This window comes from Dromaius novaehollandiae, chromosome 4 (assembly GCF_036370855.1).
Source record: "Dromaius novaehollandiae isolate bDroNov1 chromosome 4, bDroNov1.hap1, whole genome shotgun sequence".
Taxonomy (NCBI): Eukaryota; Metazoa; Chordata; class Aves; order Casuariiformes; family Dromaiidae; genus Dromaius; species Dromaius novaehollandiae.
The window spans coordinates 81509288-81527048 of record NC_088101.1 but is presented as its reverse complement, the minus strand read 5'-3'; the positions used below and the strand labels follow the sequence as shown (position 1 = coordinate 81527048).

General features: G+C 39.8%; 1 protein-coding gene across 1 annotated transcript in view; it reads left to right on the top strand.

The window, feature by feature from the left end:
- Positions 1–16347, top strand: part of POLR1A (RNA polymerase I subunit A) — a 39564-nt gene extending 23217 nt beyond the window's left edge. Inside the window, exons 22-34 of the mRNA XM_026112797.2 lie at positions 135–300; positions 839–1060; positions 2510–2724; positions 4060–4227; positions 5201–5336; positions 6397–6554; positions 7023–7137; positions 7864–7980; positions 8758–9042; positions 10180–10380; positions 11151–11268; positions 12588–12752; positions 15377–16347. Of these exons, the coding sequence (XP_025968582.2) occupies positions 135–300; positions 839–1060; positions 2510–2724; positions 4060–4227; positions 5201–5336; positions 6397–6554; positions 7023–7137; positions 7864–7980; positions 8758–9042; positions 10180–10380; positions 11151–11268; positions 12588–12752; positions 15377–15477 (2167 nt within the window). The 3' untranslated portion in view covers positions 15478–16347. The remainder of the gene's footprint in view (positions 1–134; positions 301–838; positions 1061–2509; positions 2725–4059; positions 4228–5200; positions 5337–6396; positions 6555–7022; positions 7138–7863; positions 7981–8757; positions 9043–10179; positions 10381–11150; positions 11269–12587; positions 12753–15376) is intronic.
- Positions 16348–17761: the final 1414 nt, after the last annotated feature.

Genomic DNA, 17761 nt, shown 5'->3' with positions numbered 1-17761 from the left:
TGGCTCCCAGAATTTCCTGATCAGCCATTAACTACAGTTCAAAAATGCTGTTTTCAGTAATATCTTACAGTAGAGTTATATCATCCTTGCTACTTTGTAGCTTCTTAACAACATTTTTTTTTCTCTTGCGGCAGGTGTATCATAAAACATTTGGAAGGGCTGGTGGTTCAGTATGACCTGACTGTACGTGACAGTGATGGCAGTGTGGTGCAGTTTTTGTATGGAGAAGATGGGCTTGATATCCCTAAAACTCAGTTCTTACAACCCGAGCAGTTTCCTTTCATTGCAGAAAACTATGAGGTAGAACAGCTAAATCTTTAGGGTTTAAATGGAATGAAAGGGAAAACTTTGTGCACTTAAAGGCACAGTTAATGTCTGACATATCTGTGGCATAGTTGTTTGCATGTCACTCTGACTATCCTACATGTTTATTTGCCAGTGTGTTCAAAGTACGGAAGTGTATTTTAAGTCCGTGGAATGATTTAAGCAGTCTGATATTCAGTAGGGCACCAAGTATTCTCTCTGTTGTCTCTCTCCTTTTCTAACTTCTGCAGTTGGATTCATATCCATACAGATGATTTTACCCGTCAGCCTCTCAAGTTTGATAACTTCCTTTTACCAATGTTGCTTCAATCACTAATTATGAAAAAGTGACACTAGTCACATGAAGATAAAAGAGCTTTAGTCTCAGCTGGGTTAAAAATGGAATTTGAAAATTCTGTTGCAGCAGCTGAAAACTTTGAGTGGCAGCAGATGTCCTTTTCAGTTTGCTTTGCCTTTTCAGCTATAGTGAGTGTAGAGAGAAGAATGATCATAAAGAGATTTTTTTTTTCCCTAGGTAATCCAAAAGACAAATCATCTGGATGAAGCTTTAGCAAAGATGGAGTCTCACCAAGCTAACCAGCAGTTCAAAGCCATCAAAAAGTGGCGAGCCAAGCACCAAAGCTCTGTGCAAAGAGAAGGAGGTTTTCTGATATATTCCCAGAAGAAAATGGCGAGTGTAAAAGCACAGATTCCTGGAGGAGAAAGCAAAAATGGAAGAGATCCTGCTACTTTACAGGTAAAGCAAAAGCAGTTGAACTGACCTAGCCTATTTTAAAAATGTAGAATTCAGTAATTTAATATTTTTTTTTGTCCTGAAGTGTTTCATAGATTATTTATATGATCCTTTCAGAAGGTAACTTGTATGTCGGCTCTGTGGGTGATTAAGAAAGTATTGTTTCTTAAAGTCTGTGAGCCCTAGTGGTAGGGCAGAGGCCAAAAACTCTTGAGGTGAAACTGGTTTTACAGAATGTCCCATGGCTTTGTTAGAGTGTATGCAGACTAAATCTTTTCAGATGGAGAGACATCCGCCAGCTGGATGAGAGCCTGTTGAAATGGGAAATCAGAGGGCTGAGCCAGCTCTGCTTAGTGTTTCACGAAGTACTTTATTTAAACCTCTTGTACATCAGCGCACTAATCTATATATTGTGGCTGCAAATGAGGAACAAATGTACAGGCACAAAACGCAGACAGGTGCACCTCCACGGCCTGGCTTTCACAAGGAGTTTGCCCTACTAGAATGTGAACAGTTTGTGTGAAACTCCAAGTTGAAGGTGTTGACAGATCTAACTCTGGTAGCTTGTGTGCAAATACTGTGCCTTGTCACTGGTTTGATTTATGCAGCTATGCTGAATTCGTGTGACTATAGGCACTTTTGACAACCTTTGGAACAATTTGGCCACTGATTCTTACCTTCATTCATTCATTCATTCTCTCTCCCCCTCTCTTCATAGACAGATAGATAGATATAGCTATATCTCTAGCTCAATATATTATAAAGCTCAGTGGACAGACTTCCTTATCACAAGCCAAATTCATGCCTCATAGAACAGCAAGGCGTTTGTAAAGATGCATTTAAATCATTTCCTGTATTGATTTTTTTTTTTTTAAAATCAGTGTTAATTTTTCTTTATTAAATGCAACATTTGAAGTGTGACTTGAAAGATTAATGAAATGAAGAACAGAAATAAGACCAATTAGCATGCACTAAGATGCAGACTAAATTGAAGATCTCTGCTGGACTATTGGGCTTGAATATGCAGTCTTGTAAATAAGAAAAGCTCCTTTCTCATGCCAGTCTTAAACAAGTGAGGTGCTAGCCAGCTAGAAGTAACAATGTCAGTACGTTAGGAGATGTCACTCCCAATCTAAAATCATTCTTAGGGGGGCTGTATTTCACTGGTGTCTAAAGTGATTACTGTGGATAGATACTCTGACTATTTCAAGCTTGTAAAGCGCCTTGAAATCTTGTGGGATCAAAAGTGCTACATATAAATATCAGAAAATGGAGAAAGCCGTTTTTGTAACTCAGTTGTTCTTTGCTATGTGTTACATATGCTCTTAAGCATTATCCAGGTGGTGATCTTTTTCTCCTTCTCTGTTGCTTGATTACTGGTGGAAGTAGTGTTATTTTGTTTTGGTCTTGCTGTGGGTAAACCAACCTGCTTAAAAATCTGCTTATTTTCAGTTATTGAAGATGTGGTATGAACTAGATGAAAAGAAACGAAGAAAATACCAAAAAAAGACAAATAAGTGTCCTGACCCAAGCCTTGCTGTCTGGCGTCCAGATACGTATTTTGCATCTGTTTCAGAAACATTTGAAAATGGAGTTGAGGATTACATCAGCAAATGGGAATCTGAGAACAGGGGATGTTACATGCAACCAGCATTTTCTTCTGATAGGTAATAGCTTCTGTGTGTTTACCTCTTTGCACTGAAGGGAAAAAAAACCTCCTATTCTTTGTATCGAGATTGCTAAGGATGAAAAGTCTGTATCAAATCTTGACTTCCTAATCTTCTGAAACAAAATAATGGGTTTCAGAATGGTTCCTGAAAGCCAAATGTGCTTAGCACACAATGGAGAGCCACTGCTTATCCGTTCCCTTCAAATCTGAATTTTCCATGCTAGTAAGGGCTTCGGCAAATGGCTTGTGGAATAACAGCAATGGATTGCTTTCACAGAATCACAGCATGGTTTAGATTGGGAGGGACCTCTGGAGATTTAGTCCAGCCCCCCTGCTCAAGCAGGGTCACCTACAGCACGTTGCCCAGGACTGTGTCCAGATGGCTTTTGAGTATCTCCAAGGACAGATAATCCGCAACCTCTCTGGGTTGTTCCAGTGCTCAGGCACCCTCACAGTTTTTTCCTTATGTTCAGACAGAACTTCCTGTGTTTCAGTTTGTGTCTGTTGTCTCTGGTCCTGTCACTGGGCACCACTGAAAAGAGTCTGGCCCCATCCTCTTTACACCTTCCTTTCAGATATTTATTACACATTGATAAGATCCCCCCTCAGCCTTCTCTTCTCCAGGCTGAACAGACCCATCTCTCTCAGCCTTTCCTCATAGGGGAGATGCTCCAGTCGCCTAATCATCTTTGTAGCCTTTCGCCGGACTGTCTCCAGTAGCTCCATGTCTCTCTTGTACTGGGGAGCCCAGCACTGGACACAGTACCCAGATGTGGCCTCACCAGGGCTGAGTAGAGGGGGAGGATTGCCTTCCTCGACCTGCTGGTAATGCTCTTTCTAATGCAGCCCAGGATACCATTGGCCTTTTTGGCTGCAAGGACACGTTGGTGACTCATAGTCACCTTGATGTCCACCAGGACCCCCAGGTCCTTCTCCACAGAGCTAGAGTTTTGTAGTGTATTCCACTACATATGAAATAATACTTTACAGTAACACAGTTAAATATCAAAATGTACTCTTGCCACACCTTGGAGTTAGCAGGCAGTTAAGATGATCAAGTAAAAGCAAATAGATTCTCTTTTAACAATCTAGGAATTAGCAGCAAATAGAGTATGGTTTGTCTAACATAGCAGTTCTGTGTTAATGAAATGTGTTTGTCAGATCCAATTGAGTCAGACAGTTCTGTAGTTTGTAAAGCATTTGCATCCAGAGACTACCAAGAGAAATTGGCTGAAAGATGTAACTTTGTTAAGCTGAGTGATGTTTTAGTCTATACCCAATTCTTTATTTTGTACTACATTGAGTTAAACCTCTGCTTGTTTTCTGTCTTCAGGTTAAAGGATTTGTTGTATTTAAAGTGGCAACGATCCCTGTGTGACCCAGGAGAAGCTGTGGGTCTCCTTGCAGCTCAGAGTATTGGGGAACCTTCCACACAGATGACTTTGAACACTTTCCACTTTGCTGGCAGGGGTGAAATGAATGTCACGCTGGGTATTCCAAGGTGAGAAACTTGTTCTCAATGGTCTCCTTACCATTTTTGGTGCTTACACAATACTGCTTAATCTTATTGGCTGTTACACATGTAATCTTAAGGGCAAATGATGCTTCAGTTTAATTGTAAATTGTGCACATTCAGATATATTTAATGTTTTGCAATTTTACAGGTATTTTGATTTATTTTCTAGATAGGAAATAACCTGTGAAGGCCACTTAATCTTATCTGATGCATAGCAAATGGCTTATACTGTACTGAATAAAGTACAAAAATAAATAAGCCTGAAGAAATCAAGCTTTGTGGGTTTGCTATCTGCATACCCTTTCTTCCCCCTAGTAACTTTTAAACCTGTTAGTTATTTGCAGTGAAATTTGCCCCCAAAATAGTCTGAAAGACAATAGTGTTGCAGGTTTAGGGTTGTCATCACCTGGATAGAAAGAGGCCTCTCTTACACTGGCCAGGTTCCCCCGGCTTTCTGTTTGGTGGCAGTGACTGTGCCAACTGGCACACGTGTTTACCAGGCAGTCATGAGCTTGTTCTGAGTAACATCGGTGCTGACCCTGGCTCATGTCTGGGGGTGATGCCTTAGGTGGGAGGTGATTGTGTTACTTAAGTGGAGCAGGGGACGGGGAGAAAGTATGAGGAACGTACAATGTGCATCCGTAGGAAACGGGCTTCATTAGCTTTTCTGTTCTTGGAACAACTTACTATTTCTGGTCTCTTCCTGTAATTGAGGCGATAATCTAATTGAGAACAGTAGGGCTACTGTTGTGCTGTAGATGCCTGATGAACCAGAAAAGTGAAAAGGTGCAGTGCAATGGTAACCACTGCTCTTGATGCATAAAGCTTTGCTAGGGCTGGCAATTGCTGCCACTGAATGAGCATGCTGCTGCATACTGCCTCATTAAATGAGCTAGATGTTTATTTGATTGCGTAATGCTTTTATTACTTAACTTGAAAGATCGTTCTTCATTTAAAGGTTGCGGGAGATATTGATGGTAGCCAGTGCAAATATTAAAACGCCAACGATGAGTGTTCCTGTGTTAAATACCAAGAAAGCTCACAAGAAGGTGAAACAGCTTAAGAAACAGCTGACAAGAGTGTGCTTAGCTGAGGTGAGCCTCCTGTTTAGTGTATCCTTTGAGAGTCTGCAAAACAAAATATTTCTTGTTTGAGCTTATCAGTTAGTCTGTTTTTTATTTTTTTTTTTTTTGTGATTTCCATTTTTGAAGGCACACCTGTGGGTGCAAGATTCAAGAGTTGAAAGGCTCCTTTCTTTTTACCTCCTGCCTGCTGAACCTGTGAAATCTGCTAGGAGAGGTGGAGCACTGAAAGGAATTTCAGTAACTGGCCATGATGCTTAGATTCAAATTAATTCAAAGTAATATGTACAGCATTGTAGCACAGGCTACAAGCTCTCTACAGAACATAAAGAAAGGGTAGTAGACACACAGTTTAGGCATAGTAATAGTATGATGGAAGGGAGGATTTCGGTTTGCTGGCACAGCTTTCTTTGTCTTTACCTCAAGCTCATTTTTGTCAGCCTTAGACAAGGCAAAACCCTTCCAATTCTTTAAGAGAAAAGCTAATCTGGAAGTGACTAGCATTGTAGAGAGCTTTCTTGTTTGTCATGTCATGTGCCCCCCACCCTGTGGCTGTGCTCAGTAGAAGCAAAACCGGTGGCACCTTGGAGACTGGGGTACTGAAGTCTGATTTATTCTGTGCTCCCTCTCTTCCTGTGACCACAGTGTTTCCTATGGTCTACTGCATGTACTACCTCCTTCTGTCTTATTCCTCCTTCAGATTGGAAAGCAGCAAGGATAGAGTTAAGTCTCAGCTTGGTGCTGAAATGCTGTCATGTTCAGTGAGCAAGGAATAAGGGTCAATAAGATGGATTTGTTGACCCTCTAGGAAGTATGGCCTTTGAGGGAGTGGGGTAGGAGGTGGAGCTGCTCCCCCAGTACTGTCTAAACTAATGGCTGGGAAGAGTTTAAGCCAAATGGAGTGCTGCATTAGGATATAATCTTCCTCCCCAGGAGCTGCCACAAAGCCAGCAGAAAAGTTTGCCAGCTAGCCTTGTGTAATTCCAGTCCTGTATGGAAAGTGTTGGAGTTGCAGGAAGTAACTGGCATGCCATCATCAAAGGAGTTGTATTCCTACTTGTTGCTTTTGTAGGTCTTGCAGAAAGTTGAGATAGAGGAATCTCTGCGTGTGAAGAGCAAGCAGAACAAACATCGCCTCTACAAAATCAAATTCCATTTCTTGCCCCACGAATATTACCGAGAGGAGAAGTGTGTGAAGCCCAAGGACATCTTATATTTCATGGAAACAAGGTCAGTTCATTTTCAGATGCTTTCATGTTTGCTCAGCAGCAGTCTCCTAAGCACAGGCTTGCGAAAGCATCTGCACTATGTCTTTCTATGCTCTTGAATAAAACTCTAGATCTTTAAGTTGGCCACAATGCAGAGTTACCTCAGGGCAGATCTTTCCAACCTTTTCCGTGTACTTGGAGAATAGCCTGTACAGGCAACATTCTGCTTCTCCTTATGCTTGGATGCTTAGTGTTTATTACATATATATATTGTAAGACAAACAACACCAACAATTTTATTCTTGAAGGAGTGGGGAGGGGACATGGAAAAAATTATTGCCTTAACCTAGAAGCACTTTTTTATCCACCAAATAATATGTCCTCTTATAGGTTGACTGGCTTCTTGCACAAAATATATTCATTTTCTGAGAGCTTGAAATTTACTGCAGTACTGCTGAGCTTAGATGTTTTGGGTTACATTTTCTTTCAGATTCTTTAAAATCTTGCTGGAAGCAATTAAAAGGAAGAGTGCAAAGCTAGCATCTTTTACTGAAGTCAGTGCCCGGAAAGCAACTCGGAAGGATTTAGATGGTGACCAAGACCAGGTACAGAAAAACATGAATTGGAAAATGCCTTACTTCCTTTATGTTCTTTTAAGAACCAGAATCCAGAAAAGCTTATGTTGCGATGTGAACAGTGACATTTAAAAATAAAGATACTCCTTTTTTGCATGTAGTGCTTTGAAGATTTACATGTTGGTGTGAACAACTAATTCTACTTCTGAAGCTCTTCACAGATGCTAATTTACTTCTTAAGTATTTTCTTTTTGCATAATCTTTGCATTCTCATAAAATTAACAAGGAAATAAAGGTGTTGTGTATAAAATCCTAGTTTACTTCAGGACTGTATTCTGAAAATGCCTATTTGCTTTTAACTTCAGTGAGATAAAAGCTTGTTACTCTCCATTTGCTCCCAGAACAAGGTCCTATTACAGCAGCCATTGCCAAAACCTTTGGGGAAGCTCCTTTTTTCACTGAAAGGCTTCTGTGTGTTTCTTCTGTCACCTCTTTCCCTACAAAGACTGTCAAATAACTAGAATGGTAGCTTATTTATCTTGTAGAATTTCCTCTTGTTTACTGTTAAAGCTATCACTAGTTTGAGTTCATTATTGCTTTAAAATAGTAGTCTCACAGAAATTAATTTGTCCTTAAGAGTTGGAACAGTATGGGACAGGGGACGGAAAAATCCGAATGTTTGGCTAATATCTTTTGATGCAGTTGAAGCTTCTCAGCATAGTCAGCCTGATTATCTCACCTATTATGGTTTTCTAGGTATTGAATAATCGTGAAGCTCCAGAGGATGAAGAAGAGAAGATTGTTGATGCAGAAGTTGATGAGGGGGATGGTGATGCTACAGAAGCAAAGCGGAGGAAGAAACAGGAAGAGGAGGTAATGATTTCCTAGGTGCTCAGCACTGCACTTTATTTTCCATTTTCCACTGCAGTAGCTTGATCCGGGAAGGAAAGAATTCCATTGAAACAAAATGCCAAAATGTATTCTAAGGGGACAGGGAAATCTCTGCTTTGTGTTGATCAGATTTGAATGGGGGAGAAATCTATAGCGAGAGACGTGGGCTGAGACATCACAGTGATGACATACTTGAGCCTGGCCACTGCCTATAGTCTTTTTAAGAGGAATACAGAGCCCTGCAAGTTAGAGGTGGAAGAGATCTTCTGGACTTTTTTGAAAAGTCCTTAATTTTGCTTCTTGCTAATTTTATGCTATTACTTGTATTTAAATTTTACTATGGTTCGCTCTCCCTAGCTGTTCATATTATTTCATGTTCACTACTTTGTAATTATTGTTTAAAGATGGGTTGCTGTAATTTCAGCAGGACGGCAGAGTAACTGGAAATCTCCTGAGGAACTCCCATCGCCAGAGTTGAATTATGGAAAGAGTGTTTTGGGGAAAAAAACAAATTCTGCTGCAGTCACAAAAAACTCTAACATCCCTGACTGTGTTGAGAAGTAATGGCAAGACTATAAAAAATAGAGTGAACTGAATCTGTTGTATTTTTGCTTTTGTAACAGAACTGTGTTTTCACTGAGTTATAGGTGAGATACAACTCATCTGTCAAGGATATTGAGGAGTGAAACAGCGAATGGTGTGCTTTGTATCTGTATATGTTCTGGTTCAAATAGTAAGTACAATATTGTTTCTGTGTAGGTTGATTATGAGAGTGAAGAAGAGAATGGGGATGAACATGCTGGTGAGAATCCAGAAGAGGAAGAGGCCGAATCAGAGAAAGAAGAAAGGACTCAGGGTGCTGAAGAAGGAGATCAGAATGGAGCAGATGGTGATGATTCTCAACACCTTTCCTTTATGTCTCAGACCAAAAAAGAAAGGGATCGGTTAGTTAAATCAGTGGAGTTACGAATAAATGCTGTTCTGGACAGCCACCCATCAATACAGGATTACACATTTGATACAGAAAATGAACTTTGGTGTGAGGTAAGATGGTAGTGCCTGTAAACATCTCCGTGTGCTTGTAAAATGATTGCATAGAGCTCATAACAAGTAAATCTCTTCAGTGTAGTTCTGCTGCTTTGTCTCAGCACTTCTATATTAATGGAGAAAAATGGCAGTGCATGCCTCAAAGCAAATGTACTAGCTGACATAATTTTTAGCAATACCTAACTTCCCGGACCCCTACTGAAACTTTTTTTTTATGACAACCGACAAGTTCATGGTGTTTTAACTTTGAAATGTATGATGCACCACTGTGTAGCTGCTTGACAAAGAAAAGTGACAGCGGGACTGTTGCAAGAGGCTGTTTGTAAATGTGTCCTGAAGGCGATGGGCAGGAGGAGAGCCTGCTTTATATGGGGAAACACGTCTACTCATAGAGGAATTTAGAATAAAGCTGGAGTATTTCATTTTATGACACAGTAATTAGAAGGGGCAGAAATTCTGGAACAAATGCGATAGCGTCAGCTGAAAAATCTAGTGGGAATGTGAATTTCATAGGTCTAGAAACATTTCACTCTCCCTTTCTTAACAAACCTTTTAAACTATTTAAAAACAAAACTTTTTGTTTCGGATCTAACTGGATAATTCTATCGCACTGTCCTCCCCCCACTTCTAATCCCGCATCCTTTTACCCCAAAAACCCCATGAACAACCTTTGGCCTAAACCTCCACCATCCACCTCCCTAGTTTTTCAGTTTAGATCAGGCTGAAAAATCTTACGCCTTTACTTTGACCTGAACTAATACTGCTTTGTAATGGTGAGAAGATGCAGCAAAATCAAACAAGCTGCAGTTGTTGAGAGGCTTGCATGGTCCTTATGCAGGATAGAAGGAAAAAAGACTAAAGATCTTATAAATAAATAAAATAAAATGAATTCAAGTCCAAGGATCTTGAGAGCAGTGTGCATGAATAGTCCTGGAATGCTGTGTTCATATGAGCATCATTTGGCTGTAATTCTAGTCAGACTTGCATGTGCCCAGGCATATAAACACTAGGATAGTCCCAGGTGTCTACTTTTTTGCCTCAGAAGTAGGCTGCTTGTTGAGCCTGATGTTCAGGCTTCCATACAGAATGACATTGCACTGGGGTTTTTTTGTTTTGTTTTGTTTTGCCTTTTAGGTTTCACTGACGCTTCCTTTGATGAAGGTGTACTTCGACCTCACCTCCTTGCTGGTGTCTCTTGCACGAAACACAGTCATTCATGAGATAAAGGGGATCACACGATGCTTGTTGAATGAAAATACCAATAAGGAAGGAGAGAAGGAACTTGTTTTACATACTGAAGGGATAAACCTTGCAGAGCTGTTCAGATACTCTGATGTATGTAATCTATTTATAAACAAGAACTTGAATGATCTTTTTGTATTCTAGGGAGGGACAGTGGGTAACGGGTACTGTCTAAATTTAGCAGGGGTGATGTGTATCCTTTTCAGCTCTTAAATTCTCTTCTTCCTTCTTCCCGCGGGATATGTTCAGAGCTCAGTAGAGCCTTTTCTCAAGGGTAGATAGCAAATGAGGTTTTGTGCAGCAGCGCAGTATCTAATGACAAATAATTCCACACCATGCTTGTAACTGTCTCTGTAAATGTTTCTTGAGGGAGTTCTTCCACCTAAATGAATTGCAGTACTTGGAGATGAATAGTTGTGTTATGCCATGTAGCCCATAGTTCTACAAATACAGGATTTTTTTTTTTTTTTTTTTTTTGGTGCTACATCTTCTCTACTGCTTTTGCTGAAAGTTTGGGATATCTGAGACAGACTGGGCATGGCATTACATTGCATTGCTTGGAGACTCTTATATGTTCTCCTCCTGCTTGGGTGTTTTTTTTTTTTTTTTTTTTTTTTTCTTACAGGTCATATCTTTCTGTGCTGAATTTTGATTCCACTACTCTTCCTCATGTTTAAAATCCTGTGGTCACTAGGTTAAACATAAATCCACAGTCATTTTTGAGCTGCTGTCTAGTTGTTCTGCAACTGTTGGTGCAGTTTAAGCTAATGAAAAGTATGGAAAAGCTATCTCGGCTTACTTGGTTATTTGGAAAAATAGAGTAACTACTGTTCTAACTTGCCTCTGTGTTTTTTCGCTTTCAGATTTTGGACCTGAACAGACTTTATTCCAATGATATTCATGCCATGGCTAAGAATTATGGTGTTGAGTCTGCTCTGAGGGTGATTATAAAGGAAATAAAAGATGTGTTTGCTGTCTATGGTAGGAATTTTTTCTATTTTAAAAGATTATCATTTTTTAGGTCTTATCACTAAGATGGGAAAAACACAGAAACCTTTCTGTGCTCAGAAAGTTATGCCTTTGCACGATCTTTTCATTTGTGTGTGTATTCTTAAGTTACAGTTGTTCATCATTTTCATCATTACAGTGCCTTCTGTGAAGACTTCATTAGTTAATTGCTAGGTTCCATTTAATTAGTAGAAAATTTGCTAGACAAAGCTGAATTCATTTCCCTCTTCAAAGATCTTTTCTATTCTAGTATATTAATTTGCAAGCCAGAAGGTCCAGATGAATTAGCTATTAACATTTGAAGAACCTAACTATGCAAGACTTGCATAGTGTCCCTGAGAATAGGATTAATCTTGTCTAGCTTTAGCTGTTTAAGTAGTAGGAGTCTAGGCTGCCTTTATATCTTTACTAAAATAGCTGTACTGCATTGTCTGAAGTTCTTTTTTCTATTTTATTTAGAGAATCCAGACAACTAGCTTAGGTAAGATGCCTAACTACTTAGGCTGCTGGAGTTGCATTGTGAATTGGCCTTAGGTGATCTATGTGTTGCTATGAATTAAACTTTTGGAAAGGGGGAAGATTAATGCAGTGAGAATTTTAGCAACCAGACACATCAAAGACATTTGCCAAACAGCAGCCCAAAATGATCGGACCTTCAAATTGTTTAGGACTGCTGGGTAAATGTTGACAGAGCTAGTAATGATCCCCCATCACACTGACTCCACAAATGTTATTTAAAAATAGATGCTACTTCTATTTAGCCTAAATAGGGTTTTCTGTGGATGCATAACATCACGTGCAGAAAATATCAGAACTTTTGTGATTCCAGTGTCCAGCAAATATGGTTTACCAGGTGAGGGGATAGAGCTCTGTCCTGTCACGGGTGCATGAATGAATGTATGATCCCATCCTGCATAAACAATGATGATGCAAATTTTATTAGCAGCGAATCCTGCCCTAGGCAAGTAATGTATTGATGTTATGTATAGTGAAACTTCTGCCTTGTTACAGCATTCTTGACATTATAGTTTCCCTGCAGAGATGTCATTTTATGTTGTAGTGAGGTCTGCCCATCTTGGATATCTGAGTAGAGCAGTTATGCCAGCTACACAAACAGAAGTGCAGCTGTCAGAGAAATGTTAATAGAGATATTCTCCATGTTCATTAGGGTCAAGGTGTTTATTTTAGATCTGTTTTCCTTTAAAACTAAACAACCCCCTCCCCCCCCCCCCCCCCCCCCCCAAACCTTAGCCCTTGAGTACTCTGAAGTTCACTCTTTTCTGTGCTCTTAGGCATTGTGGTAGATCCTCGGCACCTTTCACTGGTGGCAGATTACATGTGTTTTGAAGGAGTTTATAAACCGCTGAACCGTTTCGGAATTCAGTCCAACTCTTCCCCTCTGCAACAGATGACATTTGAAACCAGCTACAAATTCTTGAAGGAAGCAACAATGATGGGTAAATGGTTTAGTCTGAACGATATTGCTGCAGCATTTCACATATGCTTTGTTTTCATCTTAACTTTCCACTACTTTGAGTAATACAGAATTGCATTAGAAAAAAATGCCAGAGGATAAAATTTTAATTAAGCCCTTGCCTATGAGAATGTCCCAGATGTTTTTAATAAAATTCTGTCGGCTTAAATGAAGTCAGCTCCCACATGTAATCTGTGAGGCCTGTGATTCTTTTTTTAAGAATTAGATAGTGTTTTTTATAACAAACCTTAAGATTGTTAAGATTTGCTATAACAAAGCCTTGTAACAAACTGTTAAGTCTGTCTTTTTCTGTCTGTATCTGCACCATTGAAATTGTCATCTCTGCTTTGTTTTCATGTCTGTATTGTATCTTCCATCTCTTCATCTCTTCTGCTCCAACCTTGCCCTTTGGAATTTTGTTCTGAGAACAGTCTTCCTGTTTGTTAGTTTAGTTGTATTTTTCTTCCACTTTGTAGCATTTTACTGTCTTTGCTTTTTTCCTCAAACACAGAGTCAGATTCATTTGTTTGACAGTAGGTTTCTGGTGTCATTTGAGATGCCCAAGCATATTCCTTCTGGCCTCCAGCAGCTGCTGCTCTGGAAAGGGTACAGATCTCTTAGGTCTGAACCATATCTACTAGCTATACCATATCTACCACATGGCTGCGTGGATCTATTAGAGCATTTGAAATGTCACTAGACATATATTTAAGAGTCCAAGCCAAAAAGTTTATGCATCTTTTAAGTTTGTTATTAGATGGTTTGCTTGATCTCACACTTGGATGCTAATTACATCTCCATTTTGCCAAAATGCTTTGTTTCTGCCACTTGCCAGTTGGACGCTCCTTTTTGGATCCTCCTGTGCTGCCTTTGCTACCTAATACAAATAGGAAGAGGGCTCACCATGGTCTTTTCAGCTAGAGTATCTTAAACTGCTTTGCAGAGATGTCAGGCAGAGAGACTTTTGTTGCTGAATTCCTTTCTCTTAATGCTGTTTTGCTCCTTTTCCGGGTGGGTAATTTGGGTTTTAATGAGTAGTATTAGGTAACATTGGCTTACAATTCATTTGAAAAACAGAAAGGAAAAGTGTAAATTAGGGGTGACATTGAATAGAAGAGGATATATCCTGCCAGTTGTTCTCTCTGGATTTATATCCCATATTGACTTAGAAATAAGTTTTTTTTTTTGACAAGTGAATTTTATTTATGGCTAATACTAAAATAAAGATATGAAGTGCATTACTGATAGAAGGGTATGGGGAATTGGCACGAAAGCTACAGTGATTATGAGTGGAGGGATTTATTGATTTCATCAACATGGAAATCAAAGTCATAATGTGGATTGCAGCAGCCTGGATCTAATTTGCTTTAATGCAACTGATACCTTGACTGTACATTTAAAGAGATACTGCAAAGATGCCCTCTTATGGACCTGGCTAGTAAGAAGGAAAAAAAGAAGGGTTGGGACTACTGAGCATAGCTAAAGTAGCAGGAAGCGCCATCCGTAGCAGGTGTGACCCAGCACATTGCTGACCAGGAGGGATTTAGTGAGCAGACAGCACGTCTGCATCAGAAATGAAATCCCTATGGCAATTTGCTCAAAGAACAACTCTTTGTTAATACCACATGAGCAAACAGGACAGTTGTGACCATTTTGCGTGACAATCTAACAAAGAAGCTTTTTCTTTTTTGTCCTTCGACTGACACACATTTAGGAGTGGCTATTTACTTGTACAGCTGTAGCTGAGGTCAGAGCAGCAAGCACAGGCCATGCACTATGCTCTGTTTTCCCCCCATCCTCTGTAAGACAAAGCTCAGTGCATTTTGCTCAATAGAAGAAAGATGACCCAAACTTACCAAAAGTTTCAAGTTTAATTTCCAGTCTTCTAACATGCCGTAATGACAAAATTCCAGCTTACTGCTATTCAGCATGAATGAAAGGCAGCCCAAATGCTTATAAAAACAGTGAAAGCAAAACACTCCTAGCCAGACATGTCATCTGGAGAGCTTCCAAATTTCTGTGACACTATTTCGCTACAGTGAGTAACCACAAAATCAAAGGAATTCGTGGAATGTCTCTCCAGTGCAAAGTGCTCTTCATATCTAGCCAGAAGAATTTAAAATCCACATCAAAAGGATTCACGCTAGCAAAGAAAAAAGGCTCCACGGGGAAAGGGCTGCAATGAAAAGGGAATCTTTTTGTTTTTGCATCACTGATGTGGGTGTTGTTTTGTTGTTTTTATTTAAGCAATTTATCTAATCAGCAAAATGCGTTCACTGCAGGGCCAAATACGTGTTCTCTCAGAATTTTGAATGTGCTGTCTTTTCATGCTGACTGGGGAGAATTGAGGAATGCGTGGCCTGATCCTCTGCTTGCCCTCAAAGTTTAGGAAGAGATAATAGCTGGTGTGGGAGGGACAGGAAGAGTATTGGACTTCTGCTTCCAGGAATACAAATTCAGTCTGAACAGTAGGTGGCAGTGCCTTTCCTTCCTAGGGGGCTGAGCCACCTAAGTCCCTGTATGCAAAACAAAATCAGTTTTTAGCGCTGACCTGTGAGAAGCCTTTGGGTACCATCCTAATACATTTTTGTTTGATTTCTGTTATAGGTGCCTATGATGAGCTGAGATCTCCTTCTGCATGCCTAGTGGTTGGAAAAGTTGTTAAAGGAGGGACTGGTTTGTTTGATCTCAAGCAACCTCTTACGTAATGTTTTGCCTGTAACTTAAGGATTCAGATTAAAATGTTCATCATAAGAGATACATATGCCCTGCAGCTACTCCTGCAGTGTGTGGAATGATTGCATATACTGCCTCCAGTGATCTTCCCCATGCCAGTACATTTGTTAACCTGGATACTGATGAGGCTAATCTGTTTAATGAAAATGTTTGCACGTAGGAGTTATTCTTTGGCCCAAGGAAACATTTATTTTCTGTTCATTAATGTAAAAAATGAGATTATTGCTTTACATAGGAAAGAATGAAACGAAGGAGATCCTTTGGGTCTCACATCGCCTGTGCAACACCCTTGTTAGAGCCGAATCTGTTTGCACTGTCTGAGTTTTGTCAGGTGGACTCCCATCTGGGCAGTAGTGCCAGTTGCCACATGGTTGTTTCAGGACAAATTTCCAGTATTTGAAATAGCACTCAGATTTACAGCTATATTGTATTGAAGTGTCTGTGCCTGAGGCATATCCTCTTCTTTTGCCGTATTTACTTGTACTGCCATGATCTTTTTTAAGCTTTAGAGGATGCATTTTCTTATCCTGCTTATCCCATTTAAGAATAATGTGTCTGTGACACGGTTAGTAGATTTCTTTATTAACCAAATATCTGAATTCAGAGTTTTCATGGGTTCTGCAAGCCTCTTTCAGTATCTGCCCTGGCAACTTCTTTGTATGAAACAGATTTCTACACAAAGAGAAACATCACATTTGATGAAGATTTATTCCTTAAAGGGAACTGCTGTAACAATGCATAGAAGAGTCCTGTAAGAATGACTAAAAAAGAGTTTTTAAACTATTTTTGTTTATATGTTCTGTATCAAAGAGGATATTTAATAAAGGACATCATGAACAATATTATGAATGCCCTATTATGTGGCTGTAATACAGAGGGAATTTTGTCACACAGTCAACAGCCATCACTTTGACTGTGATAGCTGTTAAAAATGGCATAGCCAAAAGCTATGCACTCTTGGATACTTATAGAAATAGTTAGCCACTTTTCAGAAATCAGACTTTTTTGTTTATATGTATTAACTTTTTTATCAGAATGAAATGCACAAGATGCGCACAAATAGTTGAAATTCTTCAGAGCTTGCTCACTACCATATAGGCACATTTTCTGAGTGATTTCAACCCTTGACTGTTCTCCATGGTACCCCTACATTAGTGGAAAAATGCTGGAGTTCACTTAGGAGCTCCTGGGCTGGCTACTTTCAGCGGAGCTGCGCTAAAGGCGATCAGGCATTGGGAGATGTTGGTGTAGGATTATGGAAGGGCCTCTGTGAAGTATCTAGGGACTCCAGTCTGCCTCAGCCCCTTTGAATTATGTGTCGGATGTACTCCAAATTGTATTGAAGCTCAACAAATGCATAAGCTCTGTTGTCCTTCAGTTTCATTCTGTGAATTTCTTTGTAAAAGATTTCCTTGTGTATTTCTCTGATCTTAACACCTGCTACATGTTTCTCAAAAACACTTAACCCCTTCCTGGCTGTTTACAGAATTAGTTGGATACAGTTCTGCAAATAGCTAGATGAGGAAAGAATAAACATGGTAACAAAAGATTGAATTTCGGGCTGCCCTCTATGCTATTACAGCCCATTCTGCTGAGAAAAATCCCTAAGAATTATTCATGGTGTGCCGTAGATTGCACAAAGATGTGGCACAGGTGCAGACACGGTGGCATTTCTTCAGACTCTAAAGAGCTTGACATAAAGAACTGATTCATCGAAGTGTTCATATTCATTTTTGGTGAAGCTGAAGAGGTGTCTTCGATTATGTCACGGTAAGAAACTGTTCTTGTAGTTACGGAGGAGTCATGAATAGTAGTCTGATACTTCTTTGTAATACAAGCTCTGTGTTTTGTGTGTGCGTGAAATTATTCTGTGCTGTAGCTGAAAAGACAGAATAACGAGAGCAACTTGAGGATGTCTTTTTCTAGGTACCAGCTTGCTTCTCTGAAGGTCCCAAGACTAGTGCTCCATATAGCAATCTTTGTCAGCTTTGCTTGCTGCTTTCAATGGTGAGAAATACTGCTGTACATTGGTGAGGCAGCAGCCAGCCAACATGCTTTTTTAGAGGGGGAAGCTAAATGAGAATGGTGCCCTAAAGTGCCTGTAAGTATTATGTAGTCTCATTCTGAGAAAACAGACTTAAAGCGATATCTGAAAACTGTCTATTATCTTTTGGTTGACACCACATCTATTGTGCTTTTAAGCCAAAGAGCTGTTTCTTGCTCCCTGCAGAATCAGCTGTGCAGGAAATGGTGATG